The sequence below is a fragment of the Silene latifolia genome, chromosome 7 (genome assembly GCF_048544455.1).
Source record: "Silene latifolia isolate original U9 population chromosome 7, ASM4854445v1, whole genome shotgun sequence".
NCBI lineage: Eukaryota > Viridiplantae > Streptophyta > Magnoliopsida > Caryophyllales > Caryophyllaceae > Silene > Silene latifolia.
The window spans coordinates 24,463,967-24,486,608 of record NC_133532.1 but is presented as its reverse complement, the minus strand read 5'-3'; the positions used below and the strand labels follow the sequence as shown (position 1 = coordinate 24,486,608).

General features: G+C 32.8%; 2 protein-coding genes across 2 annotated transcripts; both read right to left on the bottom strand.

Annotated features, from left to right (window-relative positions):
* Positions 1–334: 334 nt before the first annotated feature.
* On the bottom strand, positions 335–3,863 carry LOC141590973 (two-component response regulator ARR2-like). Its single transcript, XM_074411473.1, has 6 exons — positions 3,528–3,863; positions 3,139–3,285; positions 2,329–2,739; positions 1,557–1,633; positions 843–1,421; positions 335–535 (listed from the first exon to the last, which is right to left on the bottom strand). Exons 1-5 carry the CDS (start codon positions 3,643–3,645, stop codon positions 855–857), a joined length of 1,320 nt encoding a protein of 439 aa, XP_074267574.1. The 5' UTR covers positions 3,646–3,863; the 3' UTR covers positions 335–535; positions 843–854.
* Positions 3,864–7,562: 3,699 nt separating this feature from the next.
* LOC141589883 (uncharacterized) lies at positions 7,563–11,582 on the bottom strand. Its single transcript, XM_074410503.1, has one exon. It carries the CDS (start codon positions 11,580–11,582, stop codon positions 7,563–7,565), a length of 4,020 nt encoding a protein of 1,339 aa, XP_074266604.1.
* Positions 11,583–22,642: the final 11,060 nt, after the last annotated feature.

Here is a 22,642-nt window from a genome sequence, read left to right as displayed (position 1 = left end):
AGATATATGTGCATCAATGTAGCCTTAAGTCGAGATAGTGGTGGAGTTAGGGGGTTAGCAGAGTCGTTTCCTTTGCTGTCGAATAAATCGCAAAGGTTTTAGTTAAAGGTTTCTAAATTTTTTTGAGTATCCCTTATACTATTACCCCTTTTACTCCCGCTGGATTCAATTCCTGGTTTTGTCATTGCGTTGAGAGCATCTCATACCTTATATGGGTCGTGCTTTTTTAGCTTAACATTTTGCCTTAGACTTCTCAGTGCCTTATTGATAAGAACTCGTTTATAAGAAGCCAACATGATCAAAGTATATCTATACCTATAGGTAAAAAAAAGAATTTCTTAATTAACAGCAAATGCATAACAAAGTACCATTCACAAAATTTACAAAAAGGAGTTTCAAACATATCCACAAATGACCATAAGAGTCTTGAAAGAGAAAGAATGTACAATAATGCGAAAAGTAAAATTATCTACAAAACTTAAATTTTTCTTCTGAAACGCACCCTCAAAGATCAGTATGCTTTTTCAAAACCATTCTGCAAAAACAATACTTTTGTTAATTTAATTTGTTCAATAACAACAACGGTGACGACAACAAACAATAACCACTACAAGAATTCTGTGTTCGGGCGATCAAAATAGGCGACCGATTTTAGTCGCTAAACATAAATTGGCGACCGAAAGCAGCCGTCCAGATGTAGTAGCAAAGCCTAGTCGCCTATGCTTTTAAGTAGCCTATTTAGGTCGCCCAAGACTGGAATTCTTGTAGTGAACAATAACAATAATAATATAAACAAGTTAAACAATAAACATAATGTGAAAATGAGAAAATCATTAAGTTACCTTTTTCAAGCCTCAACTACACCCATATGCATTGTGATCCAATTGTTCATTATAAAGTGAGGCATCATTATTGTAGCTCAAATCCAATGCATTCTCATATGCATAATTTGCACATTGTTGTCCTTCTTTCTTAAGATTATCTTCCATAGAAAATGTACTCCAATTATAAGGAGTTTCAACAACATGTATCTTCGAGTCGATTTTTGAATAAGCATATGAAGCAAGAGGATGATAGATGACATTACTACCTTCAACATGCTCAACAATGGCCAAGTTAATATCCGTCGCGTTCGCAATTTGGCCTATAGTAGTTTGGTGGGGTTGAGCATGGTGAAAAGATAGCATTTGATGATCAACCTCATTAACATTACTAACATGTTTTCTATGTGTTAGGGTTTCCCTTCCAAATAGGTCATTTTGAGATGGGTAGCCTCTCACTTGTAGGGAAGAAGTTGCTATGACTTGAGCTTGGATATTATGCCTTTGAAAACATTGTTCTTTTGAAGACATAAAGTTCATTGTGTGACCATTTTGTTGGTGAGAATTTTGCTCCACTCTTTTTTGATATTGCCTGTATTTCTGCATTTCAAATACATCGGATCGGATTATTATAAGTGTGTGCTAATTATCATATGAAACGATCTTATTATAATAATAATAATAATAATAATAATAATAATAATAATTTGTTGTAAGTTGAATTATAGAGAATACCTGTAGGTGGCTGGCAACATTTTCTCGAGTTAAACCAGGAACATTCATTAATTCTAAAATCTTTTTCGGAACAGCCTCTGCATTAAATTACATTTAAATTAATTCACTCATTGAAAAACCTTAGTTGATTAGCAAGATAATAAATTAATAACCACCATACAATATTGTTCACATCAAAAACTTAATAAAATGATTCAATATTAATAATACGCTTACAAAAGAAATTGTACAATACGTAGTACATGTTAACTTTTAATATGACGGTTTTTATATGCTCATCTAGTCGTCTATATACAAGTATTTTTTTTAATTAGTATAAGTTGCAAAGACTAGTACATAACTCAAGGAGTGCATAGTAACGCTCCTTGAGTTATGAAAAAGAACACAAATTCTTGTTAAGCTGGTAATATATGTTTTAAAATTAAAACGGAACAAATATAATAGAAGTGACGAAATGTAGGGACTAATAAAAGATTTTGTCCAATATATGGAATTGAAAACATATCTGATGGTGTTTAGGGACTTACCGTCTTAAAGAGAGACTTAGCTAATCATATACTGAAGAAAGAGAGCAATAAAAGTATAAAAGAAGGGACATAAAGTGATCTAACTAATCGTAATATTTTACATGAAAATGTGAGTATCATGTTACCTAAAACTTAACAATAGCAACATAAACACAAAATAATAAAAGAAATTAAGAAATCAGTAGGTCTTCTGAAAGACCGTATCCCAATAAACGATATGGAAAAGAGAGGAATTAGAAGCATACTTGAATTCCCAAATTGATTAACTGCTGCAACAAACTTATGATGGAGTTCAGGAGTCCAAATAACCCTTGGTTTTTTTGTGGTTGTATTTACATAATCATTAATTTGTTGATTATTATTGTTAATCAACTTCCTCTTCTTCTTAACACATTTGCTATCTTCACCATCACTTGTAGATTTATTATCATCATTAATCTTGTGATAATCACCCGATTTCGACGATCCATTAATCATGTTGGTCACTGAACTACTCCATGATTGTTCCCTCTTCATCAAACCAAGCCTTTGTGCTCTGTACACATTCATCCATACATGTCTTACACTTTCGACTCGAATTGGCTTAACTAGATAATCACATGCTCCGGCTTTGAATCCCTTCTTAATTACTTCTTCATCATCATTAGACGACATTGCTTGCATAACATAGATTAACAAAAATAAATAAAAAATCAAACACACACCATCATAAATAAATTAATAATACGAAATACCCTAAATAACCATTTCTAGTCCCATTATTTGCTTGCAAATATCCTAAATAATTAACAAAAAAAATCAAACACCCGCCATAATAAATTAATTAATAATACGGAGTACCCTAAATAATTAACCATTTCCAATCCTAATTATTTGCAAGCAAATATCCTAAATCAGTCGCAAATTATATATTTAACATTTTTTTTGTAGGCGGCCGGTAGCAACCTCATTTTATATAATGTGTCACACATTATTTATTTTATATGTAACAATAAATTACTCTTAATTCATCTTGCACATAATTATTGAATCTATTCAATATTAATAAGACATACCGATAACAGGGAGTTCTTTATGTTCGCAGATATGCTTAATAAACGCAAATCCATCCATATCTGGCATATAAACTTCAACCATCATGATATCAAAATCGTTTTCTTTGAGTAAGTTTATTGCTTCTTCTGCATTCTGGCATGTGGTCACTATAAAATACAGACCATTCAACATTTTAATTAGTCGTTCTCATTATTTCAGCATGAAGGACTCAAATTGTACCCTATGTCACGATAAAAGGTCGTGAGACACTCACCAGTCACCATGCGTTTATAAATATAAAACGAATAAATAAAAAACGATAGTACATAACTCCATTCATTCACATTCACTTGTTAAAATGGGTAAATAAATGACGGAGACAAAAGAATACATGAAAATGAATACATACCCTGATAATTACAAGTTTGGAGCATTTTCTCAAGAATCCTGAGACAAATTGGATCAAAATCAATGACTAAAACCTTCCATTCACGATTAGCCTTCAATTGCCCGGAATAATTAGACATAATGATGCCGAAAACAGGATACTCGGTGTTAATGCACAAGAACAAATGAAAATGGAATTAGATTTGATGATGAATTAGATTTGATGATGAAATAAGATGAAAATGGAATTAGATTTGATGATGAAATAAGATGTATTATTTGAGCGTAGGTAAAATGTTTTGGGAGTAAGATAATTAGGTTATGTGTTATAAAGAATCCATAAATTCGTTTAGATTCTGAGGAAGATTCAATCTCCTATATTCGTGTACTTATACATTTACAAGTCTTTAACTAAACTATAAAAATTATTATTTTAAGAGAAAAAATAGAGATTCCTTAATCCTTAGTTAGTTAAGTAGTCAACATTCTTTTTTCTTTTCACATTTGGAAAATCTTTTAAATTAACCACTTGTTGAATCAAAGATAACTAATAAAACGTACATTAAATCATTAGCTTAGGTTAAAATCTCTAACCCTAGCAGATCCGCCTCCTTCTACGGCCGTCCTCCCACCGCCGCACACTCTTGTCGCAATAATGGTTGACGGCATCCCTACTTCTGCCTCAGCCGCCACCCAAGTCCTCCCTCCAGCCTGTTTACACCGTCTCCAATATCACCAACAAGGTTCGCATTCTCGATGGAACGAAGGTTACTTATGGAGGAGGTCTGTAGCAAGGGAGCGCTGTCACAGAAGCATACAGAAGTAAATCATTTCAATCCTCACACAATACACAAAGTCCAGTTGGACATGTTACAATAAACAACATAGACAGCCAAAAACCATCATTACAGTCAGCCTCCGGAGACAGTGATGGACCATCATTACGGTCAGCCTCCGAAGATCTGAGAAAATAATTATTGGGCTATATCCTAAGTTATTTTGACTCTTCACTTTAGGCCTATATTCGCGTTTGACACAACACTCATGGATATAGGCTTGCTGCATGCATTCCTTACCAGCTTGCTTGACTAAAGTACAGGAAGAAACTGGTACATGAAGCATATAGAATGATTTTAAACCTTATGTCTCAAAATCAATCCATTGCATCGAAAAAGCATGGATACAGGAAAATTCAGTTTACTTTCAACTGCAACCCCGACTGTAATACAATTCCATTGCATCACTCGTCTATAAATTTTAAGTTTGCACTCTATCTATTAGAGTATTTAGCTTAACCCATCATATATAGTCATTTTGTTTCATAAATCAGATCTCCTCGCCTCATAATAGACATGATATTAAGTTGTTGATTACAGTAACGGTTGCAAATTGTGGTTGGGTAATGGGTACTATGAAATGGTATGTTCGATATGGCGGTTTATTGCAGATTGTGTTTTATATCAATTCATATACTGTATCGATCAAGCACGGCAGCGGCTATATTAGCCTCATATCAGTCATGTATCAGCCATGATATAGCCGTATTCGGGAACTTTTGGCAACCCTCTAAAAAAAGTATACTAGTGTGATACCCAAGAAGCTGAAAATCCTTTTGTGTAAGAGTTGATACGTAGCACAAGCATTTGATAGTTAATGCCTTTAAGGTAAGGAAAATGAGATGGCGCCACCGGGTGGTACTCAAATTGGGCGCCACCGAGGGTATTATCGTAAGTTACATAGCTATTTTCATTTCCCTCCACTAAAATTAAAATTTCAAACTAATTAATAATAAAGGGTAATTTAGGAACTTAACCTTTTATAACTATAATCATAATTAATAGTAAAACCAATCAGTTGAATTTTCTAACTTTTTGCCCATTTTTGTGGAGATATTCGGAAGTTACACCAACCAACACGTTTGTTCAAGGAACACCTAGGCATGTTGCTAGCTAGTATGGAAATGATAGTACACAGAGCTTTAGTTTGGTGGTGCTATACGTTTCTAGACAGAGTATTTAGTAGTGCCACATTTCTAGACAGAGTTCTTGTGCGGGTGACCTTGGTGGTGGCAATTGCGGTTTCAGCCATGGCCATGGTGATGTGATGAAGTCACGGTTGTTTTGTGAAGAAGGCAGCATGGTTACATGGTAGGGAGTTGATAAGATAATAAACAACGAACCACACCGGCAAAGATTTGTGTAAATTGATTTGTTAAGGTCAAGCTTGTGTCCATTCTACTTTGACTCGTTTTTCGGGAGATGTAAAAGTAGATGATGAACACAATACAACTATGAAGAAATGTAATGAACAATGAATTTAGTACCCGTATAAATTAGGCTAAATAAATTGTTTTGATGTTAAAATTTTGATAAAATTTAGTATGGTTAATTAATTTTAATTGAATACATATGAATACATATAAAATTACGCATCTACCCTTAAAATTTTGGCGCAAGAACGAAAACTAATATATTATTTTTATATTTTTATTTTTCTTTAATTATGGTGGCGCCGAGATTCGGTACCACCCGGTGGCGCCCTATCGCTATCCTTAAGGTAATGAGGTACTGTTAGGCCCTGTTCTTTTGGACTTCAAGTTGCTGAATTGAATTGAATTTATAGGAGTTAAACTGAACTTATAGAGTTATAGGAGCTGAACTGAACTAAACTTATAAGAACTGAACTGAACTTATAGAAGCTGAACTGAACATATAAGAGCTGAACTGAACTTATAGAAGTCGATCTGAACTTATAAAAATTTTGCATTTTATTTAAGTTAATTTTTTATACAAGCTAAGTACTACGAGTACAATACATTACAATAAAAAAACAAATACATATTACATTTTTTTTCAAACCATCTATTTCCATATTATCATCCTCCTTGTCACTTTCATCTTCATCTTCATTTTCACTGACATCATCGAATCCATTGTCTCGCCAAATGTCTTTTACTATGTTACTAGTATAAATCCCGCGCGAATGCACGATTTTTTAGATAGGAATATTAAAGAAAATAACAATTATAACGACTGATATTAACTCAATTTGAAGTTTAATTGTAAAATTTACTACTATTAATATTTTGTATTTCTTAGTGGAAAAGGGAAAGTTCAGTATAATTTAATTGTAAATATAATATAATAAAAGCTCAATTATAGATATGATATAATGAAAATTTATAGCCAAATTCATCTAGGCGGGAAAATTTGGGAGATCTCTTATTCTTTTAGTATAAGGGGGATTTCGTACCTTGTACATAGCTTCCTTACACTTTGTTTCAGACATGTCTCAATCTGTTGAGACATATCTCAATCTGTTGAGATTAATGAGGTATAGGTGAAATAAGAATAAAAATATTAATGAGATAGGTGGACTTGTGAATAAGTAACTAGTTTTATGACCCGTGCAATGCAGAGGCTAGTTTAATAATCAATGTCTATTATGTTGATCGAATACGGAGCACTTATTAATAACTTAAGATAATTAAACTCCAATTTTTAGTCTTAAATTAAGTCTCATCCACAATTTCCCGTGAAAATCACAGGACTTCTCTAACTCTTCATAAAAGTTTTCATTAATTTTTTTTTTTTTTTTTTTTTGCTAAGAAGGTGCTATTATTTTTATCAATTCATTTTCTTTTATAGGTGAAATTTTTTAGCACTAAATTATGATTATTAAATTGAATAATGCTTGATAAATGAAAGTTTGAATAAGATGAGTAATTAGTCTATTAACTACTACTTTTCCTTTTCCTTTCTATTTTTACTTCTCTTTTTAGTCCAAAAATAAAAAAAATTGAACTAACATGTAAATGTAATGCTAAACTTTTTGTAGTGTCGTAACGTAGTGCCGCAACGTGTCATTCTTTAGTAATGTTTGTTTTTTTAATTGTACCCTATTTTGTTATTCTCATTATTTTTGTAACCAAATGATATAATTTTTGGTCAACGTCAAAATGATATTTTTGTTAGTCTAACTTTATTAAAATAACGATACTCTGTATCAATTATAATTTTTTTTTTTTTTTTTTTTTTGACAGAAGGGTTAGGATTAATCAGCACATAGCATTAGCCGCTAGGCGATGAGCAATCCTATTTGCAACTCTAGGACAGTGACTAATTGAACAACAATGACAAGAAGGAAGCAAAGAAGTAATAGAACAGAGGATTGATTTAAGCTCCTGATGAACATCGACACACTCCGTTAGTTGAAGAGCAAGGGATAAGCAGTCAGTTTGTGCATCAATGTGATAGAAACCCTGATTGACTGCATCCAAAAGAGCGTGTAAGAAGGCCGTAGCTTCTGCTTGAAGAGCTGAACCTGCCCAAAACCGAGACTGTCCAGAGTGAATGACTCTTCCATGTGAATCCAGAAAGATCCAACCTGCAGAAGCCCGAAAATCCAAACGCCAAGAAGCATCACACTTAAGACGAATAGCGCTGGGACATAGGGAATCCCCAATGAGAAAGAAAGGTGAATGATTTCTAATTGAGGCAATGTCCATATTAGTTGAGGCAAAGATGTTAGCAGAAGAGATAAGACGGTGTTTAGCAGCAGTTGAGTTATTGATAGCATCCGTCGTAAGCGTTGTGATTTGCGAAGAGAAATCCATAACCAAATCAGATCGATAAAGCAAATCATTTCTTAGACACCATATTCTCCACAAGGTACTAACAAAGAGAATACAAGAATTGGGTGAAGAATCCTTGATAAGAAAAGAAATCCAGTTAATCACCCATGCTTGAATAGAAACGTTAGCACCAATAGAACTGCGGATACCCAATGGAGACCCAGCCCAAAAATGCGATGCTATCGAACAGTCACGAAACAAATGTTCAAGAGATTCAATCTGATTGTCAAAAGAAGCACACAACTTACACTGATAGTTCCAGGGCAGATTCCTCTTACTAGCTTCACTACCAGTAGGTAATGAGTTGGATAGTAATTTCCATATAAAAGTTTTCCATTTGCCCTGAATGGGAAACACCCATAGTCTATTTTTACAAAATGCTATAGAAGCAGCATCAATACGATTATGATCTTTAATTGTAGCCTTTGATGACCAAAGATGAGAAAAAGCAACAGCATACCCACTTTTAACTGAGTAGCGGCCATTTTTGTTTAATGCCCAAAAAAGACTGTCGTCAAAGTCTTCAGAAGAAAGGGGAATTGAGAGAATATAAGGGGCCATAGTTTCACCACAAAGAGAGTAAACCACATCAACCTTCCAAGTACCATCAGCATTTTGTAAATGGCAAACATTAAGAGCTGGCTTCATATAGATTTCATGATCAGATAGGCCTAAAAGTTGTCCCAAAGATAACCCATAGATCCATTTATCTTTCCAAATATCAAGAAACGATGGACAACCAACCTGCCAAGACAAATGGTTACGTAACAAACGAAGACCCCAATGAACTCCACGTTCACCCCAAGATTGAGTTCCTCGCTTAACAAAGGAAGAGTTCAAGACAGTGCGTGAAGATATCTTATATTTGGGTCCAAGAACTCTCGCAATTAAGCTATTAGGATAAAACAAAATTTTCCATCCAATTTTTGCCAAAAGACTTTGATTCAGGCACCTAATATTACGAATGCCAAGCCCGCCACCAGATTTCGAAGCATTAATAAAAAGATTACTACACCAATTAAGACTTTGTCTCATTACAGTTCCACCCCACCAAAACTGCGAGAGAAGAGAATTAATCTTCGAACTCACACTTACCGGTATCTGAAATACCGATAGGGAGAAAAGAGAAAGCGAAGACAGAATTGAATTAATAAGAGTGAGTCGTCCAGCAGATGATAAGTAATTATTATTCCAGCTTAGAATTCTAGAGCGGACCTTGTCATAAATCGTAGCAAAAATTTCCTTCTTTGAAGAACCAAAATCCGTAGGTAATCCCAAATATTTGCCTATACCCTTATTACCTAGTGCCTTTAAAACTTTTAGACATTCGCGATAATTCCGAAGAGTACAGTTCGGGCTTATAGTAATAGTGGTTTTAGCATCATTAATATGTTGGCCAGAAGCATCTCCATAAAGATTTAGGAGGCCCATAAGTGTCACACAGTGTGAGATTTTAGCATCCATGAAGAAAATAGAATCATCAGCAAAAAGCAAGTGAGAAATCCGGGGAGCATTGCGTGAGAGTTGAATGCCTTTCATGAGATTTCTGTCTTGTGCATCACACAATAATTGGGACAAAACTTCAGTACATAATGCAAAAATATAGGGGGACATTGGGTCCCCTTGACGAATACCAGCCTTTGGCCTAAAACTTTTCCCCGGAGAACCATTGATTAAAACTTCATAGGAAACCGAAGTTATACAATTCATGATAAGTTGAACAAAATTGCTTGGAAAGTTCATGGAAAGTAAAGTGCATTTCACAAAATTCCAGTTCAAACGATCATAGGCTTTGCTCATGTCCATTTTGACAGCTAGAAGACATCGCTTCCCAAAGCGTTTTTTAGAGATATGATGCAAAAGCTCATGAGACAATAAAATATTATCTCCAATATTCCGACCAGGAACAAAACCATTTTGATAATCTCCCACAAGAATAGGCATCACTTTCTTCAACCTATTAGAGATACACTTTGTAACAATCTTTATGATAACATTACATAGACTGATAGGACGAAAATTGTCGACCGTCTTCGGACTATTAACTTTAGGGATGAGAGCACTAGCAGTGCGGTTGAAGTCACTGGGAATGGTCCCAGTATTAAGCATAAAGAGAACAGCGTCTTCCACCTCGGTCTTAATATGACACCAAAATTTCTGATAAAAAATAGCTGGAACACCATCCGGTCCCGGTGACTTAGTTGGCCCAAGTTGAAAAACGGCCATTCGAATTTCCTTGCGTGTAAAGACAAAGGAAAAGTAATCTTGTTGATCACTAGATAACACAGTTTTAATAGCTCCAAAAAGTTGCTGATGAGAAGCTTGATATTGCTGAAAGGAATCATGATCATCATGGAGACCATAAATACCTTTGAAATGGTCATTAAAAATATCAGAGATCTCTTGTCTATCAAAAGTCCAAGAAGAGTCCACCTTCTTGATCCCTATGATAAGACTACGGTTATGCCTATGTTTGACAGAGTTAAAAAAGAAACGAGTACTAGCATCTCCATCTTTTATCCAATGTAATTTCGCTCGTTGTTTCCAATATATAGTGGCAGCTTTGTTGAATTCTAGATAATTTTCATGCCATTTCCTATACCCTTCTTCATTATGTCCTTCAAAGATTTTTTGCAGTTCATGTTCTAATCTTTCATCAAACTCAGACCATTTTTCATTCCATGATTTCCGTTTTGCAAGCGTCCATTCCTTAAAAATAGATCGAGTTCTTTGAAGTTTTTTGGATAGCTTAGTAACCGGAGAACCCCTATCATAAATGAACCATTCCTGTTGAAGAAGTCTCAGTGAATCTTCATATTCAAAGGCCCATGCTTCCATTCGAAACGATTTCCGTTTATGAGGTTCAAAAAAACCCGTATCAAAAATAATTGGCGCATGATCAGAGCATTGGATAGGAAGGTGTTTAATGTCAGAGTTAGGAAATAAAGAATACCATAAAGGAGAGGCTAATCCTTTATCAATACGTTCGTAAATACGCTTATGACCTTTCCTGTTATTGCACCAAGTGAATTTCGGTCCTTTGTAAGCAATGTCAGATAACGAATTACGAACTTTCCATTCTGAAAAAAGTTGTGCTCCAAAAATAGAACCCTTGTTACCTCCCAGTTTATCCTCTCGAAATTCCACTTGATTAAAATCACCAAGTAAAATAAATTGAGAGTCCATACGTGAAATCCAGTGTTCTATATGAAGCCATACAGATTCCCGGTTTTCTCGTTTTAGTGATCCATAAATGCAAAAAACATACCAGAAACTTCCTCCACATTCATTTATCTTAATAATAATAAAGTTAGGACACTTAGTAATACATTCAATGTTCCAGGAGGGCTTCCAGCCAACCCACAAACCTCCTTTAGAACCTTCTGCATCGACTCCTACATGATGAGTAAACCCATAAAAGCGGAAAATAGAAGATACATGCATCGTACTACATTTAGTTTCTGACAGAAAGATAATATCATACATATGGTTATTATAGGTCATCGCTCTCAACTTAGAAATTGTAGGGGCGAGCGAATCATTTAAGCCCCTACAATTCCAAGAAATGCATCTCATGGTGCACAAGAGGGTTGATTAGGTTCAACCCCCGCAACACCATCATCAGATCCATGTCTATGATCATCAGATTCAGCACTCGAGACAATCATATCATCATCAGCAATGACCAAGTGAAAGGCAGACGTAGATTTCCTTGAGCTCTCACCAGGACAAAAAACAGAGACTCCTTTAACCCTCTTTGGACTCTTTGTAGTAGAGACAAACTCCTCATTATAATCATATAATTCCAAGCCAGTTTTGCAATAAGCTTCCGGATCTGAAAAAGCTCGTCTTTTAGTAGATGCAAGAGAAAAAGGAAGCGAGTGACCCAAACTTTAAGCAACCATCCTCAAATCTTTTCCTTTCCCATGGGAAGTCGTAATAAGCCCAACATTATCAGAGAAAGGTATATTTCCAGAAAAAGCAGGGTGAGGCAAAATAGAACCAGAATTTGCTGCAATGATATCATTGTCAACACGGGGTGGAATAAAATCAGCAGCTGGACGAAAGTTCTCAGAAGGAAAAGGTGGTGAAGCAAGGGTCTTATTGATCTCATTTAGGGCATCATGAAACAAAGAATCCGAATCCGAAGAGGTTCCATCTGTACCCAAAGAATTAGAGGAACTATTAAAAAGCGGCCACTCAGGGGTAGAGAATGCTGAATCAGAAGAGTTAGAAGAACCATGTTGCTGAACAGGCTGAGCAGCCTCATAATTATCCATATCAGAGATAATAATAGGGTCATGGAAGAAAATAAGGACATCTTCAGGAGCATCAATAAATTGATTATAACCACGCTCATCATTTTCCCTAAAAGCAAGATGTTCCTGATTTTGCACACGAACCCTAATAGAGTTAAGAATGAAAGCAGTTTCATCGAAATCATATTCAATCTCTCCATGACCTCTATAAAGCAAGTATGGGTCACCCTGATTCAAATTTGAAGTGGAGGAATGAAAAGGAGCAGCATTAGTTGCAACATCAAAGTTAGGAGGAGACTGAAAATTCATAGAAGCACCTGCATTTTGAACGGAAGGATTTATCTCTTGATGGAAGAAATTAACCTGTTCATTCTCAGGAATTGCTGCATTACCATTACGCTGAGCTAAATCATTGTCATGCATGAGCACAGGATTATTGAAAGCCTCCAAATGAGCAGGAGCAATGCCATTGACTATAGAAGTATTAACCATAGAAGTAGTTGCTGGAAAAGCTCCAGAAGGAACAGCATCACCATTATTATGAAAATGATCAACAATAGGAATGAAAACAAGATTACCATCAGTTGCATGCTCCACTTCAAGATCAGCGCCATTAGGAATAATATTCCCATTGTGAGGAGTCCCACCAATGTGATTGATAGCAGTAACATCAGCATTGAAATCCGTTGGTGCTATATGTCCATTAAATCCATTTATTTCATTTCCAGTAATTCCATTTGCATGCAACATCGGATCTTGCATGGGGTCATCCTGGGGATGAAATTCATTTTGATGAGGCACTTGATCCAACCCATCGAGCTCTGTAGTTGCAATATTTCCATTAAATCCATTTGCATGCAACATCGGATCTTGTATGGGGGCACCCTGAGGATGAATTCCATTTTCTTGATGCACTTGACCTAACGCATCCTCGGGAGCCTCGTGTTTGAAAGACGGCAAAACCTCGTTGAATAACATGTTCAAGAGAAGTGTTGATACTATGAACAATATCTTCAATATGCTCAATGCACTGAGAACTATTATGCCCAATGCGACCACAACGTGCACAATATTTAAAAACTTCTTCATATTTGAATTGAATCCATAATAATTTGTTTGCACAACATGCAAGGAAAAAACCAGGATTGAGGGGGTTCCCCAGCTGTATGGTAACCCTTAATCTGAGATAATTATGATCCGTAATAGTATTAAACTCTTCAATAATTGTATCATCACCAAATATTCGAGCCACAAGATTTGCCACATGCATATTTAAATACTCAAAGGGTAAACCACATACCTGAACTCAAACCCTAGCAGTGGGAAAAGTAACAGTACGTGGCACTAGAGTAGGTTGCCATTTTTTGAGTACCATTAGGGCACCATCAATGACCTGAATACCTCGATCAAGAACATCCTGTAGATCATGCATGTCATCAAAATGAAGGATATATATCACCCATTCTACGAACATGCACATGAGCCCTAGTAGCCCAGTTATCTTCCACAATCCGATTAACATTGTAGGCTCGGAGTAGTCTGTAATCAACCAGATAACCCAGAAGACATTGATTCCAATAGATTGTAGAATCCATCAGACCATCAGGACTAGGGGACACAATACTCCCAGATCTTGGGAAGCGCCATTCACTAATAATACCTGGATTATTAGCTGCCTCAGTACGAAAGTTTATATCATTAAAAGTAGTTTCTAAAGGAGGATTGATATCCTCAGTGTAAAAGTTGTAATTATTTTCCATGATATAAGATTTTGATAAAGATAAATTGTTAAGAGGAGAAGTAGATAGAAAAGAGGAAGAAAATGATAAGAGGTAAAGATTAAGGAGGAAGTTGAACGGTTAAATAAGAAGACAAGCCAATCTGTTTTACTGCATGCAAAGCAGACGGAGGAAAACTTCTGACAGAATGTAGAAGATCTTAAAGAAGATAATGTAGAGCAGTAAACAAGATAATCATTAGTTTTTTAGAGAAGAGCAAACGTTTGAATAAAAATACGATTTCCAAAGTAAACATGCAGAAAAGATTGGAATTGTTTTTTATTTTTTAAAGGAAAGCAATGATTGTTTAGGAAAGAGATATAAAGAAAGACTCTGATGAGAGAAAAGACTCTCTCTAGATTTTTAGAGAGAGGGTTTTTTTTTAATTATAAAAAGAGAAAATTGTTGATTACAGCCTTTTAAAAATCACTTTTTGAAAATTACAGCCTTATATAATTTTTTTTGTAAATTACATCCAAAATATTACTTTTCTTCTAAAATTGCACCAACTTGAGGATTCCGGTGAATTTTGATGATGTTTTGATGTTGTTTGGGGTGATTAATTGGTTTGTGTTAAGGAGAGGTAAGAAATCTGGGTAAGTAGGCTCTCAAATAATAAAGGGTATATCGGTAAAACATCATCAAAATTCACCGGAATCCTCAAGTTGGTGCAATTTTAGAAGAAAAGTAATATTTTGGATGTAATTTACAAAAAAAATTATATAAGGCTGTAATTTTCAAAAAGTGATTTTTAAAAGGCTGTAATCAACAATTTTCTCTTATAAAAATAATAAGTAGTATTAACCATAGTTTATATACTTTAGTTTTTAGTTTGGAAACTAGTTTCTTGACCCGTGAATTTCACGGGATATTATGTTTTTAGTGTTTCTAGTAATTGAGATTTTATAAAATATCAAATCACATAATAAGATTACCTCGTGAATATTCATGATAGATCGTGTATTAAAAATACGGGCATTGACATGTTAACATAAAGATCCAAGTCGATAAATTAAAGAATGCTATTTTTTCAAAGGTAAAATGATGAAAAAAATCAACAAATACCAAAATAAAAAATACAGTTGAAAAAAAAAACTAAAAAACTATTACTCATTCACGTTGATGTCGTCAATCTTACATTTAGTTTTTATATATAGTTCTTTAAGCAATCCTAATATTTTACTTCTCCCTATAGTCTTCTTTCTCCAATGAATCGTCCCTATAAAAAAGTAACTCAGTAATTAGTGCAAATTAACCAACAAAACAGTGGAATTTGTTTTATACAATATTATCGTTATTAACTTAAATTTTCTCTTAAATAGAGAAGGAAAGAGGAAATAGGAATGAACTATGAAGTCTTAGAGATGTAAGTAGGTTAACCTTTGAATAAGTCAACACCATAAATCTTGGTAGACCCTAAATGAGAACAAAACAAATACATACGATGAAGTTGAAAAATGTGATCAAAACTTCATACCAATGGAACTTGCACTAAAAAAGAAATAAATTAGTTAATCTAAAACCTTAATATATTTAGCGTAATTGGAATAGAATCATAGGAAGATTAGTGGCACATTTAGTTCTACTAACAATAGGGATGAGAAAAATTTTGGTTTATAAATTTTGCCTTCCAATAAAAATATATAAACAATTGAGGATGCGTTTATGACTTTTGAGCATCATTTTTTCATTATTATCAAATTTAATATAAGTATAAATATGAATCAAGGTTCATGACTTTTGAGTTTTGAGCATCATTTTTTTATTATTATGAAATTTAATATAAACATAAATAAGGAGTAAGGAGAAGTGGAATGTATAAGATTTGCTTGATTATTAATAATTATAATTTTCTTTTTACAAAATCTACTTTATACAAGAGTGGTTTAAGATATTATCGTATGTAATTAAATATGACATATAGATTATGGTAGATAGTTTGACTTGTCTTTTAAATAGATTTATAGATTTTTTATTTAGATGATAGAGTTATAGATTTTTCTCAGTATAATGAAGTCTAATATAGACATAAATATGGTGTAAGGAGAAATGGTATGTGAAAGGTTTGCATTATTGTTATTATTATTATTATTATTATTATTATTATTATTATTATTATTATTATTATTATTATTATTATTATTATTATTATTATTATTATTATTATTATTATTATTATTATTATTATTATTATTATTATTATTATTATTTTATTTTATTTTTTATTTTTTATTTTTTTTTGCAGAAAGATTGGATCATTCTCATTAATATGGAAATAAAATATTACAGATCCGTACCATCTCTACAAGGGGACCAATGAGGTCACCTAACATAAAACCAAAATAACAACCTAACAAGGACTAGTTAAGTACTTCATAAAAGCTAAGGCATCAGTGCTAAGCCGAGTTAAAACAAGAAATTGAGCCCTTTTGACAACAAAGAAAAAAGGAGTGGAATGAATTCCCTGAAAAGACGTCATTGCGTTCATTCCAGGAGCAAGTAAATGACACACAACAGCAAACATCTCCTAAGTCTCTTAATCCAACCTTTACCCCTATTATACAACTTATACCATCTGAGAATCTGGTGAAGCCGTAGAGAAGGGGTGATCCGCAGCCATTGAGCAACAGTAGCCCAAACAATTGCAGAAAAAGAACATTCAAAATACAGGTGGTCCGCAGTTTGAGAGTGGCTCTCACACAAAGACACATCCTGTCACCAAAGACCAATCCCCGCTACTACAGTTGTCCACGATGGCGGCTTTTTCTGGATTGCAAGTAATCCAATGACCACATGCTTGGGGAAGTTTAGAGACTCATCCAGAATTCTGTGCGTGCTAAGAACAAGGCCCTTACTTCTGAGACGTTCATAGATCAAAGCTTTAAAGTCAGGTTGAGCAAGGAGAAGTTTAGCCTGTGGAAGTCCATCAGTATGCAAGAGAAGACAATCCCTGCATTCAATCATATTCCCCCAAAACCATGAGTGTGCAGCAGTGGGTTGAAAACTCCAAAAGTTGGCACCTTTCAGAATATATGCTTTAACCCACTTAACCCAAACATTGGGAGTATCAGACTCAAGTTTTCTAATCCATCCCATCATTTGCGCTTTATTCCAACTTAAAATCTCTTTAATATCCACTCCACCTTCCTTCCTTGGCCTACATAAGCTATCCCAGCCTTTGAAGACCATTCGTCTTTCCCCTGCAGCAACTCCCCAGAAAAAATCTTTGCACATTTTATGAATTTGCTTAGCAATCCCTTTAGGGAGTAAAATACTTGCCTCCCAAAAGTTCTGTATCCCAAAGATAACAGAATTAATAAGGGCAATCTTTCCAGCATAACTCAAGAAATTGTTAGCCCAGTGAGTAATTTTACTTCTAATTTTGTCCACCAGAGGGATAAACATTCTCTGTGTCAACCTAGCTCCAAAAAAAGGGATACCAAGGTATCTCACCGGGAAATCTCCCTCAACATACCCAGTAGTAGCCAGAATGAGCTGCTTCAGTGATTGACTAACACCTCCAAAATATAAATTCGATTTCATAGGATTGACTCTCAATCCAGAGTAGCTAGCAAAATTCAGCAGGCTTTTATCAACTGCCTGAATAGAGGGAAGGTCCCCTCTAGTAAAGACTAGAAGATCATCAGCAAAAATTAAATGGGTCAAGTTAACTTTGACACATTTGGGGTGATATGAAAAACCAAGGTAAGAAGGGAGTTGTCTAAGGAGCCTTGAAAGAACTTCCATGCACAGGGTAAATAAATAGAGGGATAGTGGGTCTCCTTGTCGAAGACCCCTCTTGCCAGGGAAAAAACCCTCAACGGAACCATTGACACAAAGAGAGAAATAGGAAGAAGTAACACAAGAAAGAACCCAGTGAGAAAATTTAGGAGGAAACCCAAACCTCAGCAAGCAACTTCCTAAGAAATCCCAATTTACAGAATCAAAAGCTTTTTGGATATCAACTTTGAGAATGCACCGTGGAGTAATGAGACTTCTATTATATTTGAAGGCCAATTCATGAGCAAGCATTGAATTGTCAAACAAATCTCTCCCCTCAATGAAGGCAACCTGTTCTAACCCAACAATATCACCCAGAACAGTCTTCATACGATTAGCCAAGATCTTACTCACGGTTTTATAGAAAACAGTGCAGCAAGATATATGTCTGAATTCAGTTACAGAAGTAGGAGCCTCTTTTTTTGGGATAAGAGCAATCAAGGTTGAATTTGCTGCTCTTGGCATTTTTCCAGTCTCAAAAAATTCAATAACCGCAGCAGTAAAATCAGGACCAGTAATGTCCCAGGTATCTTTAAAGAAGCCTGAAGAATAACCGTCCACCCCTGGACTCTTATTTCTGATTATTATTATTATTATTATTATTATTATTATTATTATTATTATTATTATTATTATTATTATTATTATTATTATTATTATTATTATTATTATTATTATTATTATTATTATTATTATTATTATTATTATTATTATTATTATTATTATTATTATTATTATTATTATTATTATTATTATTATTATTATTATTATTATTATTATTATTATTATTATTATTATTATTATTATTATTATTATTATTATTATTATTTTACATAATCTACTTTGAATGAGAATGGTTTAGAAATTATCTTCCGAAATTAAAATATGACACGCAAAATAATAATGGTAGATAATATCGTTTGATTTTTAATTATCTTATGGAATTAAAGTTAAATAAATAATTAGATTAATAACCAAATTTATGAGAGGAAAATAAAGAGTTTATATTAGTTTTTTAGTGATTGCAACAACTATTAAATCGACACTTCAATTAATAACCAAATTTATAATTTTTTTATTTTTTAGAATATTATTTAGAGTAAATTATCAATTACACCCATGTCAAATGCACTTTTTTACATTTACTCCCACGTCAAATTTTTTTTATAAATTACACCCAAGTTAATAGCTCAGTTTATAAATTGCACCCAACCCCATTTTCCGGCGAAAAAAATTATGAAATGACAATTTTGCCCCCGAATCTATTAGTCTGATTTTGTGTGATTTTGAGTTACTTCCCCTATTTCCTCTTCCACCTTTGAGCTTCATTTTTCTCCTCCATTACAACTTCATCTTCCTCCTCCTCCATTACAACAATAACCATGAAGCCTTCCCCGATTTCTATCATTTTTTCCTTATCAAATAAATAAAAAATCCAAACACCTATACTTCATGCACAAATTAAAACCAATAAGCATTTGATCCAACCTTAATTGATATCTCCTCCATTTTACTTCTAATTATTTCCCCTTAATTTTATCAATTGACTTTTTGGGTGGTTGTTTTCGACTTTTTGTTGTTGTCTGCTTGATTCCCCAAACCCAACAAATATTGAAAAATCTCCCCAAACCACCTGCAATTCGTACACCGAGGCTCAAGCACGACCACCAAGAGTTGCTCATCAACCCAGATTCGCACCGCCTAATTTATTCTTCTGCTTTTTATTTTGATTGGATTTGTTTGATGTGAGGGAGATTATTTACTTTATTTTTTATTTATCCCTAATTCATAATGTGTATTTGGGTTGATAAATCTGGAGAACTTGAAATGGAAAAAGAAGAAAGAAGAAATTAAAAAAAGAAATTTGGAGAAAGAAAAATAATAATAAATCTGGAGAAAATGAAATGGAAGAAGAAGAAAGATGAAGAATAAATAAAGAAAGAGGAAGAATAAATTAGAACAATCAAGAAAAGGAAGAAGAAGAGGAAAGAACAAGGGCAAAATCGTCATAAATTTAATGTTTTAAACAAAAAAATTTGAAATTTGACGGAAATGTGGTCGGAATCCGATATTGGGTGCAATTTATAAACTGAGTTATTAACTTGGGTGTAATTTATTAAAAAAATTTGACGTGGGAGTAAATGTAAAAAAGTGCATTTGACGTGGGTGTAATTGATAATTAACTCTATTATTTATACATTTTAAATCGACACTTCAATAATATTTAATATTTCACTGAGTTGTATTTTGATATGAAACAAAAAAAACCGAAATGTAAAACTAATCAAAGAGAATTGAGTAAAGTTATTAAATGTGTATTTTTATGAAAATACTTTTTTTTAACCACAAAACTGCAAGTTTCATTTTATAAATTTTTTCTAACTATTTTAATAAATATTTCTTATCACGAAACTAATAGTATGTGTCAACTTATTATTTAAAGTAATAAATCTTGCATTATGACAATTTTGCAACGTATAATGTATAGTTTAATGCCAATTTTATTTTATTATAGTGTATAGTTTTATACCAATTTTATTTTATTATAGTGAAAAAAATCATAATTTTGAATTTAATTAAAAGATGATATTTTAAGAAAAAAACAACATTTTATTAGATGAAAGTTTCACTTGTTTCCTTATTGAGGTATGTGCATTTTAGAGGAAAAACTAAGAAAATTTTTATTCTCTCAGTATTAAGGGGATACTCTGACACAAAATGAGACAGACAATCCATAATCGCTTATAATATATTAATAGCTATAATACGAGGCGTAGTTACTCCAAATATGTATTCACGAAAATCAAGAGGTGGATAATTCAGAAGGATGGGAACAATAGTAGAGTTTACCCGTGATTAGCTAGCCAATCACTAACTCAATTTGTTTCCAGATAGCGTGATAGACCATGAGTCATCCTTAATTAGCTCCTTGTATTTTTAACTAGAAACTAGTTTTGTATCCGCGAAGATTGCGGACTTGTTCTATTTGTCTCATTTATTTGCTTTTGTTGACATCCATCTTTAACTAAAATATAAAATATTTTTTTTATCGCGAATAAGCTATAAACCAAACATTTGTAAATATTTACTTCTTTTACATTATTTTTCATGATCATAGTAATATAGATAGAAGTTTTAATTTGAATTTTATTTCCATATATTTTAATACATGTTAATATTATTCATGAAAATTTTGTAGTCAACAATTTAATGTAGCTAATTTTATAACTATAAATATTTGTTTAAATTTTTTACAAATTTGTTATTTTTATGTATTTATGATGTACGTCATAAATAATTAAGCAAAAAACGGTTGCGTTGTTAGGTCGATAAACAAAGCACTCCAAGATCGCGGTTACATATCTGATAGGTTTTTTTTAAGAAAGTTAAATAAATACTATTAATTTAACTTTTCCTCAAAATCTATACTTTTTATCAAAAAATATACATGTAAGATAGAGAATATCATCGATGATGAATGATGATGCTTTGTAAGCCAACTAAAAGAGTAAAAAATATGTTTTCGTTTTTTACATTTAGATCCAAACATGTAATCTCCACTTTTTAATAGCCTCCTCACAATCAATAATCTGCAAATTGAGATAGTTAAAATTAAAATTAAAATTAAATAAGCATCATCTTAATTACAAAACTAACTAGATAACTTATTAAACGTTTAAAATTTTAAAATCTTAAAAGATAGTAATTGAGCACTTTTAAGAAGACTATGAACGTTTGAATCACATGCACATATAAACCTTATTTTTCACTTTTTCGCAAGTGTGCTAATTACAATATTTAAGATGGATTTGAAATAAATCAAAAGTAACAATATGAGAAATTGTGAAGCTTTATAATCCAAGTTATTGGATTTTTCATTTACCACATATAAGACCTTTTAGCTACTATCTTTATTACTAATGAGGAATTATATGGATAGATTTTACAATTTAAAATTTTAAATAATGAGAGTAAATTCTTAATTTATTTTCTTAATTTAGTTCATGATTTTATGGTTTTTCCACTAAAAAATATTATTAGTAGCTTTATAATCCAAATTATTACACTTTTTTATTTACTACATATAAGACCTTTTAACTACTATCTATATGGTTAATGAAGAGTTAGATGGACAAATTGTACGATTTAAATGATGAGAATAAATTGTTAATTAATTTTTTTATTTTAAATCATGATCGGTATTATGATTTCCATAAAAAAATATTAGTAAATCTTATGAAGAATTTTAATAAATAAGTCTGATGTAGCCTTAATATTAACCAATATAAAAATGATATGTGAATTAAAATTAGATGTTTTAAGTAGCCTTTTAACTATATTGTATTTTTTTTTTTTTTACAAAAACAGAGTTATAAAAAAACAATTTACTAAGATCCTCTAAATTCGAATTAAAAACTAAAAATGTTTTGTTTTTATATCAAGTGAGACAATTACATACCAAATAAGTTTTCATATCATTAGAACATGGTTCAAGGACGGATATCAAGTTTTTGTTCAACTAAATCCTTCTGTTGCCTACACATTTCCCATGTAGTTTTTTTTTTAACACACTATGTTAATATTATGAGAAGACAAAGGAAGCACCACCTACAAAAATAGAATAAGAAACAAACATACATTTAACGATAATTCAATTAATCTTGTAAGAGGGTTTACATAAAGATAG

Coding starts and splice junctions, on each gene's coding strand:
- LOC141590973 (XM_074411473.1), bottom strand. CDS start 3,645: ATGTCTAATTATTCCGGGCAATTGAAGGCTAATCGTGAATGGAAGGTT. Junction 3,286..3,527: donor CCAAACTTGTAATTATCAGG/GTATGTATTCAT, acceptor TGTATTTTATAG/TGACCACATGCCAGAATGCA. Junction 2,740..3,138: donor TAAAGAACTCCCTGTTATCG/GTATGTCTTATT, acceptor ATGTTATGCAAG/CAATGTCGTCTAATGATGAT.
- LOC141589883 (XM_074410503.1), bottom strand. CDS start 11,582: ATGCATGTATCTTCTATTTTCCGCTTTTATGGGTTTACTCATCATGTA.